Below are 17192 nucleotides of genomic sequence, written 5' to 3'. Positions count from 1 at the left end.
ACTCATAGGGTAGTAATTTAGGCATTAATTGAGTCGGTTTTATTATATTTTTGGTGTTTTAATCTTTATTTTCCTTAATTTTCCGTTTTAATTATTTATAGCTTAGTTTAGTGTAATTGGCTATTTTTATTAGTTTTTAGGTCTTATTTTCTTAACTTATTTCTTTTTCTTCGTTTCAATAACTTTTATAGTTTAATTATTTAGTTTTCGTTATGAATTTTCCGTTTTTATTTCTATTTCTATTTCTATTTCCATTTCCTTTTCTTTTTCTTTATATTTAGTCATTATTATTATTTATTTTATTTACTTATTTTTACTTTCCTATTCTTGTTTCTCTCCTATTTTCCTTTTTTATTTTGTGTAGGTACATGTTGTTCGAGAATCAAAATATAAGCTTAAAGGCCGGTCAAGAAAAGTCAACGGCTCAAAGAACAACAACTACTCTCCATCACCTTCTCCATCTTATCCTACACCACCCTATTTCATATCCTACACCACACCACCTGCATCTTTCCCCCTCTCACCACTATAGCCCTCAACATCTCACCTCCCACCACCAACCTGGTCCACCTTTCACCAACACAGAAGCCCAACTGCTGCCCACATTACTCCACCTATGCACACCCTCCTTATCCTACACTCCCACATTACTCTATCCTCCACCACCTCCTTCTCCCTCACAGTAACAACAAAGCCTCTATTATCTCATGGCTCCATTGCAACACCACCTCAACAACCGTCACCAATTACCCCCAAACCCGCAGCAAAAATCACACAAAGAACAAAGAAAACAGAGCAATTCGGGTTCGACCGAACCCGTAACGGAGTTCGACTGAACCGAATATTTAGAGTTCCTGATTGTTAGAGGTTCGCTCAAACGTGAACAGAGTTCGCCCAGACAGCAATGGAGTTCGCCCGGACCTTTGTCGGGTTTGACCGAACATTTGAGCGCGAATTTCTTGTACGGAATTAATGAATTCCGACGGTTGTGATTTGAAATGTTGATGAAAGGCTGCGATTTGATGATATGTCGATGATGATGGGCCGATGATGTTGATCGGACGGCGGTAATGGCCATTGATGAAGATGGGCGTTCATGATGTGGAGGATGATGGAGCTGCAAAGGAGAGGAGCATCCCTCCATTTGAATTGAAAGAAAAACGACGAAGGGATTGGAGTGTGGTTTTCGTGGGCCTGAGAGCACCATCAATGGTGAGTTGCTTCTAACTCACAACACCTTCTCTCCTAGTTGTGAGTTAGCTTACCATTGAGGAGGGTGACTCACAAGTTGACCATAGCAAGGGGATGCCACCTCTGAAGGGGAACCTGATGCGCGGGACCCACATTACATCCATGTTAAATCCTAGCCGTTAATCGCTGTAATTTTTTTTTTAAAAAAAAAAAGTTACTGAAAATTCTGACGCGTGTCAGCGCTGTTCGCGGTCCAACCAGAATGTGCCAAGTGTCCATTGCAAGCATCTTTTTGTTGGATTTATTTCATTTCAACGTACACATTGCTGAAACAATATTCACACAATACAACGTCTATTTTTTTCACCCAATAATTTTATAACGTTCCATTTGATAACTTATTTAAATTTTTTTCAAAAAAATAATTACACCAACGGGATTCTTGTTATTTTATCTATAAATAGAGCCTAATATTGATATAGTTTTGCATCCTTTAAATTTTACCCTCTCTTTATCATTGTTAAATCAAATTTACATAGCATTCACATATAAAAATATTTCGTAATTATGGATCTTAATAATCCTAATTACGAAAGTGGTTCCTCTCAAAATAATCCAAATTACCGATCTTCCAATTCTCCAAATTTCCAAATTAATTTTCCTTTTGATCCAAATAACCTTACTAATCCAAATGCTCAAAGGATGTTATTTTATAACATGCCTAACCAACCAATGCATCCAAACCAACAATTTGTACAACAATTCCCAAATCAATTTTCAAACCCAAATTTCCCACAACAATTCCCAAATCAATTTCCAAATCAAAATTTTCCACAAATTCCCCAAAATTATCCATCCGGTTTTATGTTCCCAATGTCACAACAATATGGTGTAAACCAAATAATTCAAAACAGTCCAACAACTCCCGGGGGAGAAAGAAGCAGTAACCTAACCCCACCCGAAGATCCAAGGGGTTCACAACAAGCTGGTGATGATGTTGATGGTGCTAATGATGATGCTGATGATGATGTTGTTGAAACTCCGTATGAAAGCAACACCATTGTGTCGAGAGAAAAATGGGGTGCAAAAGAAGATGATGCACTCATCTCGGCTTGGATAGAATGTGTAGTTGAAGATCCAGAGACGGCAACAGATCAAAGTTTGGCTATAATGTGGAGAAACATTATGGCCTTGTATGATCAAGCTAGAGAAGATAATCCATCCACCATGCGCCCTAGAAGTTTGAAATCTATGAAAAGTCGGTGGGGAAGAATAAATAGAGACGTGAGTACATGGGTTGGTTGTTATGGTGAGGCAATAAAAAGATATAAGAGTGGCACCAACACTCATGATGAGATGACTGAAGCTCATGAAATTTATAGAGGGACGTGTAATGGTGCATGCTTTGGTTTAATTGGTTGTTGGGAGATGTTGAGAGACTTAGACAAATGGAGACCAATAGACCTAGAAGTACCTTCTAGTGGTGGTGGCAGTTCGAAAAGATCAGAACCTGATACTCCAACTGATGAAGGTCCAATAACTCGTACTCGTCGTCGGCGTCCTGATGGGGTGAAAAAAACAAAAAGGAAAGGTAAATCTGTTGCTAGTTCTGGTATTCAAAATGTTGGTAGTTATGAAATTCAAAATTTAGAGTCTTTTACTCAAGCCCTGTCAGAGATGAATGTGATAAAAGGAAAACACAAAGATGTTGACAAGAGGCGTATTGATGTAGTGGAACATATGCTCGAGTATCAAAAGGAACGAGATGCCATCAAAGCTCGGAAAAAAGAGGGGGAAAAGAGGTTCAAGTTATTCAGTGTCCTTCTTGCAAAACCAAATCTATCTGAAGACGAAAAAGAAAGTTATCTGAAATTAAAGCAAGAATTTGCACATCTTTTAGGCTAGTTTAGACATGAATTAAGTTAGCCAAACTATCTATATTAGTTTTAATTGATGTAATGTTACCTTTATTGTTTTAAATTTCCTTTGTAATTTTTATTGTTATTTCTTAATGTAATGAAGTTCATGTTTTTATTATAATTTCTCTATTTATCTTAACTTTAAAAATTATTTCTTGCAAATAGTAATATCATTAATACTAACTCCACAATGAGAAATATTCTATACACCTGCAAAATTTACTGCATGCTACATTGAACTGTCACATTTGATATATTGAATTGTCACATTTGATACATTGAATTGTCAGAAAATTATCATCTTTTACAGTTATGTGTGCCTATACATTGAATTGTCACACAAAAGAAATCTACAAACCTTATCAGAAATCTAATCTTTTGGAGTTGGTTCCCCATTTATTGATTTATCAATGAAGAAAATCTGTAAACCTTATCAAAAATCACATTTGTTATACTTTTGTGCCGTACATCATAAACAATAGTTATTTGCTTTGAATTATTTCACAAGGTCTATATAAGGGGGTTTTACTTCATAGTTCAACACACAAATATAAGTATCATTTCTGCAACAAAATATTCTCCTCCTCGCAACAAAAAATATAACAAATGAACTCCGATTCAAATTCTTCTAGTTCATCTAGTTCAGGGTTATTTGACTACATGGTGAACGACTTTGTAGAGTGGCATGAATCAATTACTGAAAGGCGAAAAGAAGATGAATTGATCGAGGAAGCGATCAATACATCTGTTGTTCCCCTGGTAACCTCTACTTATCAGGTCCCCTTTACTCCTGAACCTACGTACCAAAGGTGGTATGTACCAAGAGATCGAGAAGATGCTGATATACGGCTATATAACGACTACTTTAGTCCCCGACCATTGTACACAGACGATATGTTTCGCCGACGATTTCGCATGCGTAAAAATGTGTTCACACGCATTGTTAACCAGTTAAGAGAAAGTAATGTTTACTTTCAACAAAGGCCAGATGCCACCGGAAGGCTAGGTGCATCCCCCCTCCAAAAATGCACTGCAGCAATTCGAATGTTAGCATACGGTACATCAGCCGATGCAGTTGACGAATATCTTAAACTCGCGTCAAGTACTGCAAGGGAATGTCTCTCTCACTTTGTTGAAGGGGTCGTCTCTGTATTTGGACCGGAGTACTTGAGGAGGGCGAATACTACGGATACTGAGCGACTCCTCCGGGAAAGTCATATTCGTGGATTTCCTGGCATGATGGGAAGCATTGATTGCATGCACTGGGAGTGGAAAAATTGTCCACGTGCATGGAAAGGAATGTATCAAGGGAGAAGTAAAACAGCGACTATAATCTTAGAGGCTGTTGCTTCACAAGACTTGTGGATATGGCATGCTTTCTTTGGTACACCAGGTTCTTGTAATGATATAAATGTCCTCCAGCGGTCGCCGGTGTTCTCTGATATTTGTGAGGGTAGAGCTTCAGATGTTAGCTTCAATGTCAACGGAAATACATACAATATGGGATATTATCTTACCGACGGTATCTATCCAAAATGGGCAACATTTATCCCAGCAATCAAACATCCACAAACCGGTAAGCACAAATTTTTTACCAAGAAGCAAGAGAGTTACCGAAAGGACGTTGAACGTGCCTTTGGAGTGTTACAAGCTCGATTTGCAATAATACGCCAACCAGGTCTAGCTTGGTCGACTGAAATTTTATGGAAAATCGTAATGGCATGTATTATCATGCACAATATGATTGTCGAAGATGAGCGAGATGGATATTTGCATTACGATGCATCGGAATTTATCAATGATCAATCTCAAAATGTAGTTGGATCATCAAACGGTAACAACAACCAACCATTTACCGTGAGAAATGGACGATTGGATAGGCTCAATTTAAGTGGTTATATGGCGAACAAAAATAATGTTCGTGATAGGGAGACCCATATTGCATTAAAAAATGACTTGGTTGAGCATATATGGGGTCGTTTTGGCAACGAATGAAAAGATTAAGAAGACCATAGTCGTTGTTAATGTAGATTGTATTTTAAATGTTTATGCATTTTGTTGTTTTATAAATTATGTGATCTAAATTTTATGTTATTTTAATTTTCATTTCGAATTCAAAATAAATAAATTAAATAGCTTACATAATAAAATGCTTTAATTAAAAAATTAATAATTAACGATGTCATTAGTTTTATTAATTAATTATGTAAGCTCAATAACTAAAAATAATTAGTAATACATAAGAGAGAGAATAAATGGTGGGGTATTGATAAAATTAGGTGAGAGAGTGGTGGGCAACCTCACCATTGAAGAAAAATAAATGAGGTGACTCATAATAGTGACTCAAGATAGTGGAAAGTGATGTGGATGATGATGTGGAAGGGAGATAAGATCATGTATGATTGTGAGTAAGTAGGGTAGTGACTTACCAATGGTGGTGCTCTGAGGGAGCTACGGGGCTTAGGTAAACAAGGGGGATTGAAGGGTCTGACTCCTCTTAATTTTTGGAGGAAATTTATTTTTTTTTTCCTTTTTATTATCTTGTTTTAATTAGTTTTACTTGAGTTTTAGATTTTTTTTCCTTCTCTTTTTCTTTTTCTTTTTCTTTTTCTTTTTCTCTTCTTTAGTTTTACAATTTCTTTTTCTTTTCTTTTTCCTTTCTTTCTTTCTTTCTTTTAATTAGATAGTATAAATAGGATTTAGGGGTAGAATTTTGATTACTATGTACATATTTTTGCCTTAGTCTCTAATTTTTAGGGTTTTAGTTAGTTTTTGGGGAGAGAAAGTGAGGGAAAAATCAATGAAAATTTGGGACTTTTGAAATTCAAGGGTGACAACTTGTATTGAAGGATCAACCAATTCATCAATGAGCAATTTCTTACTCTCTCTCCTTATTTATTGTTTTCATTTATTGCTTGATTTATTTTGTTTTATTTAGTTTAATTGTTCATGTTTAGTTTAATTATCCATGTTTAGATTAGTTATTGTTAATGTTTAGAATCATGTTTTTAGTTGTTAATTTCGTTAAATTTCATATTTTTAGGATTATGGAGTAGTTTATGGATTAGGGTTTGGGTGAAAACTCAACATTGATTGGTTTGGTTGTTTGTTATTGGAAATTAGGGATTTTCATGATTAAATTATTACATGTTTAAGCATTTCCAATATATGTTGCATTTAACTTGATCAATTAAGTGTTTCATGATTGCTTGGAGTAGTTTAGTTGGGTTGGAAAGGGATTAAAGACCTAAACTTGACTATTTGGTTGAATTGGGACTTTGATTTACCCCGGGTATGATAGGGTAGAACGAGAGTTCATCCTTGTTGCTTAGGGAAATTGCTAGCATGTCGGGAGATAGTTGGAGCTATTTGTGAATTCAACTCTTATCATGTAGTGCTTGTGAATCTTCCCCGTTTTTAGCTCTTTTATGTCCATTCCATGATTTGTTGTTTTTTGACCCATTCCCTAATCTCGTTTACTTTTGATTTCTTAGTTTAGTTTAATTAGTTTTATTCGATTAGTGAATTTCCAAAACCTCGTTTCGACCTAGCTTGTTGTTCGATTAGCATAAATTAGCGCACCTTAGTCCTTGTGGATTCCGACCCTTGCTTACCGCTTTACTTGTGTTTAGTGGTTAGTTTAGGTAATTTGTTTGATTAGGAGATACTAGTAACGACCTAGTTTCTACCTCGATCAAAATGACGTCGTTGCCGGGAACTACGGTTTGCATTAGTTGACTTTTGCAACCCTATTCCGACCTAGCTTGTTGTTTGATTAGCATAAATTAGCGCACCCGTCCTTGTGGATTTCGACCCTTACTTGCTGCTTTACTTGTGTTTAGTGGTTAGTTTAGGTAATTTGTTTGATTAGGAGAGACTAGTAACGACCTAGTTTACCCCTCGATCAAGAGGTGAGGTTTGGAAGAGGTGAAGTGGGAAGAGAGGGGCTGATTTCTTTTAAATGACAAAATGGTCCTTTTACCATAAATACGCGGGCGTTTTTAGCTAACGCGTGAGTCGATTAAAATCCCCCTAAATTTTAGGTATTTTTGTATACTTGGTCTTCAAGTTCTTATATTTGTTTCTAATTATACCCCTTGTTCCAATTTCTTGCTCGATTTTCCCATGTTTGTTGCTCTCATGATATTCCCTAGTTATACCTAATTTTTGTTACGGAGTATATTTTATATGTATGTTTTCATGTTTATCCCCTTCCCTTCTTTTGTGTTATGTGTCTGGTCTACCCACCTCCTTACAAATGTCAAGCATTATATTCATATTATTGGCTAGGTCACTTTTCTTATTTAGCCAAATCTATTATGTTTCAGGAAGTTCCATGTTTCCCTATTTATTGGAATATATGATTTTTTTTTTGGCTATATTGGTTACTCGTAAGCTGCTTAATTGTTGATTACTTTCTTGTTTCAAATGTGTTTCTTCTATATTCAAATGTGAAACTATTGTCTGATTACCGTGTGATATAATTTTCTTGTTGTGATCGTGTGTTTGACATGCACTATTATGGAACTTTTATTATTTGGATACTTGAAAGTTATTATGTTAGCACTCAATGTTGGAGGTCTTACTCAAATGTCAATCCTAATTTCCCCATCAATAATATTTGTTCTTGCGCTAGTATTGATTTCTTATTCGATAAAACTCTAGCTCATTTGCTAGTAACAATTGACATCATGTGGGTTTTTAATATCCTTAACATTGACTTTGTTTTAATTACAACTCTTGATTTGAACCGGAGGCAAAATTGGAATATGTGTCTACACTCATAGCGTTCTGTCTAATTATTACTCTATCTATCCAGAATTTTGACATGATTATCTCTATAATCTTTGTATTAATGCTCTAACTTGATTCAATTTTGGAATGTTTTTATCCTGCCTAAGAAGCATTACACCTCAACATTAGCATTACACCTCAACATTATCAAGTACATGCATAAATCTATGGCCTTTTCATTTTAATTGCCCATTTGTGTAATTTTCGTTTCATTCATGGTTAGTTATGTAATTATAAACATAACTGGACTCTTTTAATACACTGGAATATTAATTTGGTACGGAATCAGATCTTAGAATCCGCTATTATTTTGTCTAAGGACCTTAGTCCTTCTCGAAATGGGATATCAATATCTGGATATGAATTGCCTAAGGATTTCATTCCTTATCAAAATCGGATTTAAATCCGCATGTTATTTTCTTTTTTGCCTGTCGGATTGGTTTAATTATCATAAACTGAACTGGTCTTTTTTACGACACAAGATTCATAATTGGTTTAGAATTTGGATTTTAAACTCCGCTTGTGAATTATCTAAGGACATTTGTCCTTCTTCGAACGGAAATCAATTTCTGCATATGAATTGCCTAAGGATGTCAATCCTTACCGGAACTGGATTCATAAATCCACTTTGCTCTATTAGTCTATTCTTTTCAAAAACTCCATGCTTACATCTTTCAAAACAAATCCGATCATTAGATCTACGCGCATATTTATATTTATCAAGGTTTTCATATGAAAGTCTTCTCGTGGAATATTCAAGGTGGTAAATGTGACCAAGCTTTAGCCGAACTTGTAAATTTAAAAAATCACTTCAAACCTGATATTCATTCTAAAAACTATGACTAGTAATACAATTAAATGATAAAACAATTGTGAAAGCACTCAAATTCCTAAAACACCTTATAATTGATCCTTCTAATCATTGCAGGGGAATGTGGATCCTTTGGAATGAAGATAATATTAAAATCACTAGCAAGACAGTCACTGACAGATGTGCACATCTAACTGTCTTTCACAAACCAACTAACAATAATTTCGGATTCACGAGTATCTATTACCCGACAAAAGAAGAAATATATAAAGATGTTTTTTGGGATGCACTCAAATTATTTTACGACAACATGCCACTCCCTTGGCTTCAAAGTTTTGATTGTTTGCCATAATGAAAACTAAAATTGAAAAGAATAAAAAAAACATTCATACATGCTCTTAATAATTTAAATTCAAGCAAACATGCATAATATAAAATTACTAAGCATTTTATTCAAAATTTAATATTCCGGTAGGTGTGAATTAAACGAATCCAAGATCCTCAAAATCATTAAAGAATTAAGCATATTTTGGCTTGTCTCAATCCTAAAATATTTTAGATAAACAAATCATTTGCTAATAGTCTAGAAACTACTCTTGGTTGATTGGTACGTGACAGGCTTAAGTCATATCACCTAATCAAAAACAACCTAAATCCACTAACTAGGTAGCAAGGGAAGTCAGGATCGAATCCACAGGGAAACAGGCGTTCTTTCTACTATCAATTAATTAATCTAGACTATTGGGAACAAGAGTTGGTTGATGATTTGTATACTAAGACTACGAACGAATATTAAACGAGTATGAATCAATATATTAAGGAATCTAGGGCATAGGTTCACCAACAAATAACAATCCAGGACAATGAACAATCACGATAAACAACAAAGTAATTAATTAGGCTAGCATGCTCTTCTAATCATAGACTTAGAATTAACGGGCTCTCGCTACGTATTAACTCTAATTCCACCTATTGACACGAGCCTAAACATCAAATTGCATCTCTCGAATCTTAATTTGATATTGCATAACTACCACAATTAAACCTGCGCAAATCTAATTGTATAGTGGAATAAACCAATCAATAGGAATTAATTACAATGCCAACAATCACAATTATTCAATATCCCTTCATATCATTCATGGATCCTCAAACCCTAGAAAATAGACTACTCAAACATATTAACAATAAACAAAGCAATTAGCATGATTGAAAACATAATTAAAGTTAAACAAAGAATTGAAATAAAGAACAATACCTTAATTGAAGAACAAGAGAAATAGAAAGCTTGAATTTTTATTGAAATTGAAAACTAAGTGTTTGCATAAATCTAGAGAGAAAATTAACTACGAAAAATAAAACTAAGGGTTTCAATACTAAAATAAGATGTCCAACTAAAATAACTAAGCCTAGTATTTATAGTTTGCCCATAAACATAAGGAAAAACCAGAAGAAAATCCGCGAAAAGCGCCCAGGGTTGTCGTCGCCCGGTCGGGCAGCCAACCGCCCACGGGCGACCAGCTCGAAATCCGCCCGACGGGCGCAGGTCTGCCCGCCGGGCGGAGGGATACTAAGCTGAAACCATCTGCACGCGCCCGGTCGGGCGCCTCTCGCCCGTCTGGAGAGATTACAATTTTGATGTTGCTGCTGATAGTGGGCGCCTGGTGGGCACCGGGCGAAGACCCGCCCGTCGGGCGCCTGCTGACTGTTGGTTCCTTCTGCTTGCTCGCCCGGTGGGCGAGGGGAGATCAACCGGGCGGAAGGATAAATGAACCGCCCTTCGTCCGCAACACCGAGTCTAACTTCCGGGGCCCAATCATGAACATCTAAGGCTCCCGTAAGTCGACAATAGTCGTCCCGAATCCCCTCGGGATCGTGTAGTGGCCTAAATCATCATGAAACGGGTCTAAAAAGACCAATTTCTCACTAAGTAGTCCTGAAACTCAAGGCACACTCAAATACACAGATTAGTACTAAAAATGGCTCCTAAGAGCCCATTTAACACATAAAAAGTACTAAGGGACGGGTGTAGAATACTATATAAAACATGCATATCAAACTCCCCCAAGCTAGATCCTTGCTTGTCCCTAAGCAAGGAAATCATCGATGAACACAAGACCAACTTCACCCCCAACATATTTCAAAATGAAAACATAATCCAAGGCAAAATCCAACGAGCATGCATCAATGTTAACCAATCAAGTCCATCCAACCGCTAATCCACCTTAACAATCGTCACGCAAAGCGAACCACAAATGCACAATGGAATTCAAGACTAGTGCTCACACACTTCTCACTCATTTATGTGGCGGATAAAAGATGTACCCGTTCGCTCTCCTCCCAACATATAAGGGAACAATGCCCTCCCAAACTCACAACACTCGTGTGTGTAGAAAAACATACGCTCAACCTAATAGTCGACTCAGAATGTGTCATGTCATAACTTGCATTGACAAACAACTGTTTTCACATAAGTACGACTCTATGCACAAAGGTCGGAAGGTCTTCAAAGCTTGTAATGTTAGGCTTAGGTAAGGGTGCGGTAAATTTGGGTAAAATGTGAGCTTAAAGCCTTGGCTTTGGGGAGCATGAATCCTAAATACAACCACGATCAAACAAAATAATGACCACAACTCTCCCGCTCAACACATGATGAAACAACGAACACCAACACCATACTTTCTTGCCTTTTTCACAATTAAAGAAAAAACAATCACTCATAAGGATACGAAATTGCAAAACTTGATTGAAACAACACTTTGAACTTTTTTTGAGAGTAATAGATTTTTTTCTCTGTTTTTTTTTCAAACTCTTTTTTTTCCTTTTCTTTCAGAAACCTTCTCATTTGTTTTGTTCTTTCATCTCTTTCATTTTCAACTTATTTTCAACAACAAACATGATAAGACGAACTCCTTTTTCAACAATCACTTTGTGCTCAAAATGTAGCACACTACAACTCCCTCACCTCACTACTATTAGCTTCCCCAAGCTAGGCTTGGGACTAGTAACTAATGGGGTTTTCGCGGGCTTGTAATGTGGCTAGTCACCGAATAAAGGGCACAAGCAACAACATGGGTAGAAAAGGAGGGAACAAGTGTATCTAATTTCATCTAAAGGCTACCGAAATAGAAAAAATGCCTTCGTCCTCCACAATGTGCATGTATATGAGTCATAAGACACTACTAATAGTTGCAAATCAATACTCAAAATCAATGACACACCAGGAAGCTATCACACATTCCTAACCAAATCAACTAGCCGAGCACCAAGTCCACAAATAGTTAGTCAGAGTTGACTCATGTTAAGGCATCAAAGTAGTCGGATATTAAATCATGGGTAACACATTTACATTGCTCATCATCAAATACCAAGAATCAAAACAACTTTCGACCAAGGGGCATAGGGAAGCATGATATTGTATTCATTGGAACGTATTTTTGTATTTTTTTTATTTTTTTTTCAAAGCAATAAACTACTCTAGAAAGCAATAAACACACCAAAATAAACACACAACAATAAGTAAATGCTGAAATAAAAGGAAAAACACACCTAATATGTACAGGTAATGTGAAACCCCCCCAAACCAAATTAGACAATGTCCTCATTGGCTCAAGTGGTACCGAACCATCATCATCATCAACCTCATCACTGATGGCCTTGGCCATCATCCTCATCTGCACCATCACCACCTTGACCACCATAGCCGCTGGTACCCGCTCCATACCAACCGTAGTGGGTAGGTGTGAAGGTGCCCATAGAACCGGGAGCTCCGTATCCCTCCGTGGGATAGGTAAACCAAGAAGGGTGCTGAGCATCTGGAACAATGTAGCCCTGCCTGGCATACTGATCATAGAATGGGAACATGGTCCTCTGGTGATCAGTCGCGAACTCATGGAAACCCAGCTCAAGTCGACCCAACCTCTCATGAATGGCCCTCAACTCCTCTGAAGACCCTTGCTCCCCCTGTGGAGCCGGACTACCTCTCTGTCCCGCCTCCCTCTCTCTGCGCCCACCCCTACGAAAATAGGTACGAGGCGCGGCCTCGGGCTGTGGCTGGGGCTGGGGCTGGGGTAAGGGTGGTGGCTGCTCACCTACATATATATAATGGGGTTGACCCCTCACAAAACTGGTGAGCCCGGTAGTGTCTGGGAGAGTAAAGAGAGCGTTCCTCTGGAACATCCATGACATCTGACCGGGAAGAAGTTCCCCGTACTCAGAGTGCACCCTGTAAAGGCTCCCAAAGTACGCGATATCCAACAAATTATTACCCCAGACTGCAGCATGGGCACTCTCGGCAAAGTTCGCCACCGCTATGGCAATGTGGGTGACCAGACCCCCTAAAGCAATATCGGTCGAGTAGCGGTGGGTGGCAGTAGTAAGCAACTGCATGGCCAAGTGATGTGCCAAATTCATCCTGTAACCTTCATTATTATCCAACAAATACCCTCCGAGCACCTCCGATTCTGTGCTCCTCACATTCTCCTTTTGGTCCCTCCCAAAAATAGTAAAAGCCATAAAACGAAACCAAACAAAAGGGACGGGGTGTTGCACGCTAGAGGCGTGCAAATGTTGCATGCTACTAGGGTTGAAATCCCCAGTCAACTTCCCCCACACAGAACTATTGAGATGCCCCTCTCCGGGAAACCTATTATACTCCACAGACAAACCAAAAATAACACCAAAGTCCTTTATAGAAATATCATAATCATTATTCAACAATCGAAAAGAAACTCTAGTGACATCCTTGTATCCATTCTTTTTAACATTGAATGAGCTAAGAAATTCAAGAGTAAGATCCCTGAATGTCAACCTAACCATGGAAAACATATGTTTCATGCCCACCCCATGAAATAATCTCCTAACATCCCTCTCAATACCCATATCATTCAAATTTTTCTGACAATAAATCGAGTAGGGACTACCTTCCGAAGCTTGAGGTGTGCAAGGCGAGTTTGTTGTTTCTCACTAGCAAGAATCATGTTCGGGAAAGCCGAATCCGGTGCAAACTGAGGTGGTGGTGGTGGACGGCTTGTGGAAGCCTCCTCTTGTCTCCTTGTTGCTCCCGTGCAAGTCCTCTTTGGCCTAGAACCCATTGTTGAAGAGTTTTGAGTTTTTGAGATTTTGGTGAAAATTAGGGTTTTTGTGGGGAGTGAGAAAGGGTGAAAATTACTTGGTGGAGGTTGAAGAGGGTGTGATGAGGATGATTTTGGTGTGTGGATTGATGAATTTGAGTGAGAGATGAGGGAGATATGGAGATTTCAAGTTGTTAGGGTTTGAAGGTTAATGGAGTTTGTGAGAGAATGAAGAAGATCAGTGAGAGGTGAAGTGAAGAGAAAAGAGGAAAGCCCGTTGGTTTAATCTGATTTTTTCTCCCCTCGCCCGCCGGGCTATCGCCCGCCCGACGGGCCTGCGGCTCGTAAGCCGCCCGACGGGCACAGGTCCGCCCGTCGGGCGGAGGGCGACATTTCTGCTTCTTTCAGCACGCGCCCGGTCGGGCAACTCCCGCCCGCCGGGCGGCGGACGATTCCTTGAAATTGGCCTTAATCTGGCCGCCCGTCGGGCGCAGGATTGCCCGACGGGCGGAGAGCAGAATTTTTCTTTGTTTCTCCTCGCGCCCGGTCGGGCGGCCTTCGCCCGGCGGGCCATTTGCGACTTTTCTCCTCACGAATTTTTCTATCTTTTCGCGCTTAGGAGCTAAACCTGTACATCATCAAACACCCGAAAACCGTAAAAATACTCTCTCCTCACCACTCACAAGCAAAGGAAAAGCTACAAAACACACGAAATGAAACTAAACTACCGAAAGCAATTAAATACGGGTTGCCTCCCGCAAAGCGCTGGTTTATTTCTAGGTCCCGCTCGACCTTGTTACCTTGAATATGCAGTTTATGAGGCGGAGGGATTGAGGTGATGGACCTCAACCACTCCTACAGCAGCCCCATCATGGTACTGAAGGAAATAATGCCCTTGGTCCAAGTATGCATTCTATGTTAAGTCTAATAAATGCGGTTCAGTATTAATTAACAAGTTAATAATTCAGTGAGATCAAGTGAGCTGAATGCCTAGCTAGAGGCCGCTTCAGTTCAAGTGGAATTAATGATATTAATCCACAGCTTACTCTTGACTGAACCCGTAGGGTCACACAAATAGTACGTAAACGGATCAAGTATTTAATGGCATTAAATACTCCATCTATGAATATTCGGAACCGACGGATCTTGGTTTCAGTGGGAGCTAAGATCGTCACAGGCAAGAAATGAATACTCCGGAAACGATGATATTGCCGGAAACGGAAATATGGATCGTATCGGAAATATAAATATTATCCAAGTCGTAGATGTTGCCGGAAACGGAAACATGGTACGTATCGGAAAATATTATCGGAAATGGAAATATTACCAGAATCGGAAATATTGCCGGAAACGGAAATATTGTCAGAATCGGAAATATTACCGGAATCGGAAAATAATTCCGGAAACGGAAATATTAAATATTTGTTCGAAACGGAAATTAATTCCGGAATCGAAAATGTTAAATATTGTTCGTATCGGAAATGAATTCCGGAATCGGAAAATTTAATCGGAAGCGCATCGTACGAATAAGCATCGGACGAGGCCTGCCGGACGAGGCCCAGCACGAAGCCAGGCCATCGCCCAGCAAGCCAAGCGCGCCGCACAAACAGCCACGCCAGGCCCAGCGCAAGGCCAGGCCCAGCAGGCTGCGCAGCGCGCACAGCGCGCACAGCACGCGCAGCGCGCAGCGCGCGCGGGCGCTGTGTGGGCTGCTGCTCGCGCGCACGCATGGGGCCCATCGTGGCAGCCGTGCGTGTGTGTGCAAGTGTTTGTGTTCGTGCACGTTTCCTAAAACATGCAGAGTTCGGTTAATGATTAAATTCCTAATTCTATTTGATAAATTAATTAAATTAGAGTTCTTGTAGGATTCTAGGTTTAATTAATTTGTATCTGAATAGGATTTCGATTCCCTTTCCATACCCCTATAAATATGAGGCTAGGGCTCACAATTTATAACAAGTTTTCAAAGTATTCAAAGTGAGTTTTTGAGAGAAAATTCAAACACACATCTTGCTCAAATTGCCGAAATTTTCTAGTACCTTAAGGGCGATTCTAGTTGGTCAATCTTAAGGCGGATCCGGACGTGCTGTGGACTATCTACGGAGGGACGGCACTTGGAGTCCTAAAGACTTGTTCTTGTTCGGTTCAGGCGCAGCTAGGGAGGGCACGCAACAAAGAGTATGCATCTAAATTATGCTATATGATTATGTGTAAATAATATGTTGTCCTGGGTTAATGGTTGTTTTCGCATGATCTATGTAATGTCATATGTATCATAACCTAACAGTGGTATCACGAGCCCCTTATTATTTTCATAATCTAAATTGCATGAACATGGTTAAATATTACAAATTTGCAAGAATTAAAAGGGGTGATTAATTTTCGTAATTGTTAATTAATTGCAAATTGCGTTTATTTAATTATACGTACGCAGTTTTTCGGCAGTTTCTTCGTTACTCATCCGAATTGAGTGATTTTTGTGTCAATTCCGCATGTAAAAGGCATTCTAAAATTTTGACAAAATTAGTATTTTTCTGCCGAACCCAGAATTCTCAAATTCGAAGCCTAACTATGACTTTTCGAAGGTTTTAGTTTTTCGAATGCAAAATTTCGTAAATTTAAGATGTTAAATTAAATATTTGCGATTCTTGTTGATAAATCTTGAATTTTTGATTGACCTACTGCATATGTTTAACAAGTTTGAATGCCTAGTCTTGTTAATTATGCAATCTAATTTGTAATTATGATTAATTTGTTGAAAATTAGAATAATTTAGAATTAATTTGATTTTCATAATTAATTGTAATTTAATTAGAAACCTATGATTAAAAACCACCATAAAAATTGTAAATTTATGATAAATTTTAAATTTTTATGACCTAGACTTGAATCCATAACAATCGGAAATCAATTGGATAATAAATTTTCGATTTTTCGCCCTAAAATTATGAAATTAATAATATTTATTAATTTGTCATTAATTTTATAAAATTTAAATTTTTTTTGCGATTCGTTCATAAAACTTGCACGCACAAAGCAATGGACGCTTCGTGTTACCCTTAAGGGGTGTTGTATAATGCGGGCATGCGACGACGAGCAAGGGAGCTCGTCGCCCGTGCGGCACGAATGCAATGAGCAAGGGCGTAGTACACGAGCACAAGGCAGCAGCCCTGCCTTGTGTCGTGTGCCACGAGCAATAGACGAATGGGCATGGGCGAAGGGCGAGCCAAGGCAGTCGCGTGTGGGCAGCAAGCGAGCTGCGCCACAACGCGCGCTGCCTCGCATAAGACCGTGCAGCCTCGCGCGCAGCGAGCGCAAGCTCGCGTGCCACGAGCGCTGCGCCCAGCGAGCGATGGCTCGCGCGCCCAGCGAGCGATGTCGCGCGCCCAGCGAGCGATGGCTCGC

At 38.9% G+C, this 17192-nt stretch overlaps 2 protein-coding genes across 2 annotated transcripts; both read left to right on the top strand.

The window, feature by feature from the left end:
* Positions 1–1758: 1758 nt before the first annotated feature.
* On the top strand, positions 1759–3096 carry LOC110785036 (glutathione S-transferase T2-like). The gene has a single exon (XM_021989475.2). It carries the CDS (start codon positions 1759–1761, stop codon positions 3094–3096), a length of 1338 nt encoding a protein of 445 aa, XP_021845167.2.
* Positions 3097–3716: 620 nt separating this feature from the next.
* Positions 3717–5105, top strand: LOC110785034 (uncharacterized). Its single transcript, XM_056832542.1, has one exon. The coding sequence runs from the start codon at positions 3717–3719 to the stop codon at positions 5103–5105; it is 1389 nt and encodes a 462-aa protein (XP_056688520.1).
* The last annotated feature ends 12087 nt before the right edge of the window (positions 5106–17192 follow it).

The sequence above is a fragment of the Spinacia oleracea genome, chromosome 6, assembly GCF_020520425.1.
Source record: "Spinacia oleracea cultivar Varoflay chromosome 6, BTI_SOV_V1, whole genome shotgun sequence".
In the NCBI taxonomy this organism is placed as follows: Eukaryota; Viridiplantae; Streptophyta; class Magnoliopsida; order Caryophyllales; family Amaranthaceae; genus Spinacia; species Spinacia oleracea.
Note: the sequence above shows the minus strand (reverse complement) of the source record. Positions and strands in the feature narration are given on the sequence as shown.

What these genes read in the sequence shown, in the direction of transcription:
- LOC110785034 (XM_056832542.1), top strand. Translation starts at nt 3,717, where the DNA reads ATGAACTCCGATTCAAATTCTTCTAGTTCATCTAGTTCAGGGTTATTT.
- LOC110785036 (XM_021989475.2), top strand. Translation starts at nt 1,759, where the DNA reads ATGGATCTTAATAATCCTAATTACGAAAGTGGTTCCTCTCAAAATAAT.